A 5,580-nucleotide genomic window follows, 5' to 3' on the forward strand; every position below is an offset into this window, starting at 1 on the left:
GCAGGAAGTCATCCAACCCTGATAAGTTCACATGTAGAATAAAGTTGATGGTGTTATTTATTACTAAGGTAGTCCTGGTTAAGGGTTATGTGTGTGTACAGTTGGAGGAGGGGCAGTCAAAAGAAAATGTAGATAACTAAAGTGAAATAGAGCTGATGTATTCAGAGCTTATGTTGCTTGAGGTGAGATCAGTTACCTACTTGCAACTGAAATTTCAAACTTCTGCTTAGCGGGGACCTGAGTGGACAAATGGTGACTGATAGTTGGAAATATCAGCAGACATCTTAGATTTTATGCTCAAATGAACGAGCAATGAACCAGGAGAATAAGTCCAGTTGTTTTCCGCTGCTTGTAATTTTTATCTTTTTATTTAAAATCACAACGTCTTTTTCAATGAACGCCTACGTGACTGTGACATATTACAATGAAACCAGCAACTACACTACAACAGAGACGTGTGAATGTGGTGTTTATGGATTAGCCTCACCAGTGGCTAATGCTATGGGGGTGGTGGGCATCCCTAAGAACAATAACTACCAAGCTTGTGACTACAACACTGAATTTAGTAATACCGAGAAGCCCTGGATTGCACTGATAGAAAGAGGTAATTGTACATTTTCAGAAAAAATTCAAATAGCAAGCAGAAGAAATGCTGATGCTGTTGTGATTTACAATGCTCCAGAGCCTGGGAACAAGACGATACAGATGGCAAATTTTGGTAAGTAATAATAGATTCCCAAAAAGAGTTAATGTCTTTGTTTATCTTAAAATGGTATTTCTATCTAGAATTATTCTAGGATCTGTCAATGACAGTGTAAAACAATTTTACTTTAAATTCTTTTGCCTGCACGACTTGGAATTACTTTACAATTAATATTTGTAATTAATTTGATCCAAGAAAAAAAGCAGCTCATGAAGTGGTTCCTATTTTCCTTCATGATTTTCTTAGCTGTATTAGTTTTCTCAGTGTGTATTATATATTTGTATTTTAGTAACATGTGCTTTTACCTCTAAACACTAAAGAAAAATATTTTTATTCCATTGTTAATTTGTACTTTTCAGTTTGATTCATTTTCTCATGCAAAAGAGGTTGTATGTACTCAAGTATGTGGTAGCTGCAAAACCGATTCATTCTTATGATTAAACAATAGCTTGTTGTAGGTATGCAAAATGTTTACAGAAATGAGAATTCACTTGTCTGCTGTATGCAGGTGAGATCTGAATCTGTTTGTGGGACTAATACATATAAAGCTGCTCTGTAAGAAACATTATACATTGAAAAGGGTATGGAAGAAATAGGATAACACTGCAGTTCACATCAAAAATAAAGGTTTCCCTTAGAAATGCTCACTTGTGACTTCTTAAGAAAATATAATCATCAATTTATTAGCTTTATAAAGGTATTTACTTCTGAGAATTGCTTTGTATTTCATTAACAAAATGCCATATTCCAAATAAATGCTTTTTAAGCCACTGAACAAGTAGACTCCTGACCCAAGTTTTCTATACTGTAGGTGGATATGGGTATTTTGGGCTCCACACTTGGTAAAAAAAAATAGTAATGATTTCAAACAAGGTAAGAGTTGACAGAACACAATATCAGGATAACTGGTGCTACCACCCCCCAAATTCAGCCTCTGAGAAAATTAAAGTAAATTAAACTAAACAGGTGTCAGAATTGTAAAAGAGAGATCAAATTTGTGTTACAAATAGTAGAGGGATTGAAACATTCCAGGTCACATACATATAATGTAGCAATTTTGTACTAATGTTTAAAAAACAAGCTGCATGTTTTTCTGGGTATGGAAAAACCAGGTCAGATGGTCTTTCAACAGTACAAAATTAGTGTCAATGTAAAACTCTACTTACTACCTTTTGTAACATACCCTGGACATTGCCGGGACTCAGACATTCATATTATTGTTAAGTTAAGAGCACTTCATAAGCATTTCCTGTATGTTCCTATAGTTTTACAAATGACTTTTATTTTGTAGCAATAAATAAGGCAGCTTTCTGATGAAAATTAGAAATTAAACCTGTTTTAAGGAACCTACTTCCTTTATGTTTCAACTTCTAGATTCTAAGTTCTCTAGGTTTCCTTTTAATGGACAGTCACATTCTGCTTGTTCACTCCCCAGCTATTTTTGAAGTATAAATAGTATGAAACTACAATAAATAGTAGTCATTTTTCAAAACTTGCTTTGCAACATGCAGTAGGGGCCAACATCTAGTGGAATGTAGGTACCAGCGGCTGAATTTAAAAGATTTACCAAAGGTCACTTACAGTAAATCTCACCAAAAGGTATGCACACAGTCATTTGACTATATGGCTCTGAGCCGAGTTTAAAAAACAAGGAAGTTACATTTATCATGGAATATATACCTTCAGTATGACCAAGGATATGTGATCAAAAACATTTTTCTAAAACACCTGCGTCATTGCCCCTGTTTTAAAATAAGCACATTGAAAAGACAGCATAATGATAGTAATTGCAATAGCTAATATTTATTGCCATTTACTATATGCCAGGCACTGTTCTAGGGCTTTTATTTTATTTAATTAATACTGATCTTTAACATTGAATAATCTCAACCCCAAAGAATTAAAATTATAAGTTTAGTGTTTTGCACTTACAAGACCTGTCAATTAGTATGTCTTTATAGTTCCTCCTTCCCAGAATTGTCCTTTATATAGAAACTATTATATAATGCAGTTGACAAACATGGGAAAACAAGTGTGGATATGAAAACTCTATGATCAGCCTCTAGGCCATTGAAGATTGAGTCATTATTTTATACATAAGCCAATTTGGTTTTTCTTTTTGCTGTTTTTCATTAGTGTTTCATTTGGTTTAGGCACAGAGGGTGTGGCAAAAACTCCTCCTCCTCCTTCAAAAGCTCAAGGCTTCACCTCCTATCACCTCATCTTTTACCACCTGTAAAAACCACCTTTTTCGGAAACCACACTCTGGCCCCCTCAGGGCCGTGGCACCTTTTCATTCTTCCCCAGTTCCACCTACCTCTTCATTCCTTCAGTCTATTTTTACATGCCACACCTCACTACAATTTCCACAACATTGTGCCTCTTTACTTCTTACTGAAGTCAAGGCCCTCCAAGCAGATACTACTAGGGACAGACTTGTAGTTGGAAAAGTGGGGTTTATTACTTGGTGCAACAAAGGGAGAATGCATACCATGGCAAATTATGGAGTGTCTCAATAAGAGGGTGGTAGAAAGGACTTACAAGATTTGGGCTTGCTTTAGATGATTTGTGGAAGGGTTTGAGGAAGCAGGCCATTGAACAGCCATCCCAGTTTGCCTAAGACAGGGATTTTCTGGAATGTGAGACTTCTAGTGCTAAAACCAGGAAATCCCTGGGAAAACCAGGCTTAGTTGGTCACTCTAGTTGGCTTTGCTCTGTACTTGGATGCTGTCATGAAGCGGGGATAATTCAGGGATTGGATTGCTAAATAAATCTTACTTATAAGCGGGGAAGACTAACCTGAAGCTACAGATGTAATTGTTAAAGAAACAGCCAGGATGGCAGATGTTTGGTCATTTTTGTGGCTTGGTCACTGTTCAGATTTTGACTGTGTTTAGACATGATGGTGGATTGAGCCTGCTTTTGTCTTGATTCATCATGGCCACAGACTAACCTCTTGTGTTGATGTTCCGTGAGATTGTTTATGTGCATCAAGAGAACACCAAGGCCCAAGTGATAATGCCAGGCCAGGTCCCAGATGTCAGGGGCTACTTGTCTCTTTCTCAATGACAATGCACTATGCCCACGCCCTTACTGTGGTACAAATATATTCTATCCCCCTGCTTTATATTTGTGTGCCTCCCCATCCCCTACAGGCTGCCTTCAAGGTCTCAAACAAGCCTAAGGAATGCTGCTGCACCCCTTGTTTGATGGTTTCGTGTTGTGGGGACAGAATGTCCTTACTTCTGGGCCCAGTCTGTTTACAGCCTCCCTACTAGCAAGATTCTTTTTCTGAAGGGGACAATTTTAGTCTGAGAAGAGCTCCCACTGAGGAGGAACAGTATATAGCTTAGTACTTGGAGGTAAATCTTTCATTCAGAGTTTCCCAATTTGCAGTGTATTTTGAGTTGGCATTTGGATGGGGTTGGAAATAGAAGGATATGCTTATGATATCCTTAAGTAATCATATAACTTAACAGCCCTTTCCAAATGCTTCAGAAACACCCATCCAGTTCTGTCCCAGATGTGCAAAAAAAGTCAAGGACGCCTCAGTTATTAAAGCCAAAAATTCAGAGCAAGGTTAGTATTATACTTGCTTGTTGAGCAAACAGGCTTTGAAAGTTAAGAATGCCAATAAACAGGTAAATTGCCTTAAGAAATGCTTAGGTTTAAAGATAGCTTAGTTTAGCAAAGTCAATAATTTGAAAGGGATAAAATGGTTCTTATGCTTTTATTTTGACTTTGTCCAACAAAGTGAATTACAGAGTGAGGTTTACAGCATTTAAGAGTCCTAAAAACTCACAAATTCCAGAGCAAATAAGTGCATGGAAAGGAAGGGTTAGTCAGATCAGCAAACTCACATGTTTCAGAAAAAAAATTTTTCTAGAAATAAGTGGGGAAATAAAAACATAGCATACAATATAAATGAAGTCAGAAGGTAATAAAATCTTCAATGAGGCTTAGACTCACATATACACATTAAGAAAAGCTTCATTCAAGAAAACCAGTCATTTTTCAATTGGATTGTTTGTTCTGGGTTTTTTGTTGTTTTGTTTTGTTTTTTGGTATTGATTTGTATGAGTTCTTTAGAAATTTTGGATATTAACCCCTTATTGGATATATTGTTGGTAGATATCTTCTCCCATTCACTAGGTTGTCTTTTTGTTTTGTTGATGGTTTCCTCTGCTTTCAAAAACTTTTTATTTTGATGTAGTCCCATTTCTTTAGTTTTTCTTTTGTTTTCCTTTCCCAAGGAGAGATATCGGTGAAAAAAATATTACTAAGAGCAATGTCAGACAGTTTACTTCCTATGTTTTCTTCTAGTTTTATGATTTCAGGTCTTACATTTAAGCCTTTAATCCATTTTGAGATTATTCTTGTATATGGTATAAGAAGGTGATCCTGTTTCATTTTTTGCATGTATCTGTCCAGTTTTCCAATTACCATTTATTGAATACACTGTCAAAAAACAAAAATTTAAAATAGAATCCTACATAAATTAAAAAAAAATAAAATTAATCAGTTCCACTTCAAATGAATCTCAAATCTGTCTAGTTGTATCCATCTCCAAACTTCATCCTCAGACCTCTGCAATTACTTCCTAACTGATCTCCCTGCTTCTCTTGTCCCATTTCAAGCCCTCTCCCCACACTGAAGCCAAAGCGGCTTTTTAGAAAAGATAAATCACACTCTTTAAAATGCTTCTGTGGGGGCTGGCCGAGTGGCGCATTGGTTGAGAGCTGGCTTGGGACGCCAGAGGGCCCCGGTTCGGATCCCATATATGAGGGCCAGTGACACTGCCCTCCACAGCTAAGATGCTGAACAACAGCTCAACCTGGAGCTGGGCTGCCTGTGAGTCGCTGGCGACGGCGTAGGCT

At 37.0% G+C, this 5,580-nt stretch overlaps 1 protein-coding gene across 1 annotated transcript in view; it reads left to right on the forward strand.

The window, feature by feature from the left end:
* The window catches only part of RNF128 (ring finger protein 128), a 126,613-nt gene continuing 121,033 nt past the window's right edge, over positions 1 to 5,580 (forward strand). The window contains exon 1 of the mRNA XM_019661486.1: positions 1 to 718. Within this exon, the coding sequence (XP_019517031.1) occupies positions 313 to 718 (406 nt within the window). The 5' untranslated portion in view covers positions 1 to 312. The remainder of the gene's footprint in view (positions 719 to 5,580) is intronic.

Source organism: Hipposideros armiger, unplaced genomic scaffold, assembly GCF_001890085.2.
Source record: "Hipposideros armiger isolate ML-2016 unplaced genomic scaffold, ASM189008v1 scaffold_350, whole genome shotgun sequence".
In the NCBI taxonomy this organism is placed as follows: domain Eukaryota; kingdom Metazoa; phylum Chordata; class Mammalia; order Chiroptera; family Hipposideridae; genus Hipposideros; species Hipposideros armiger.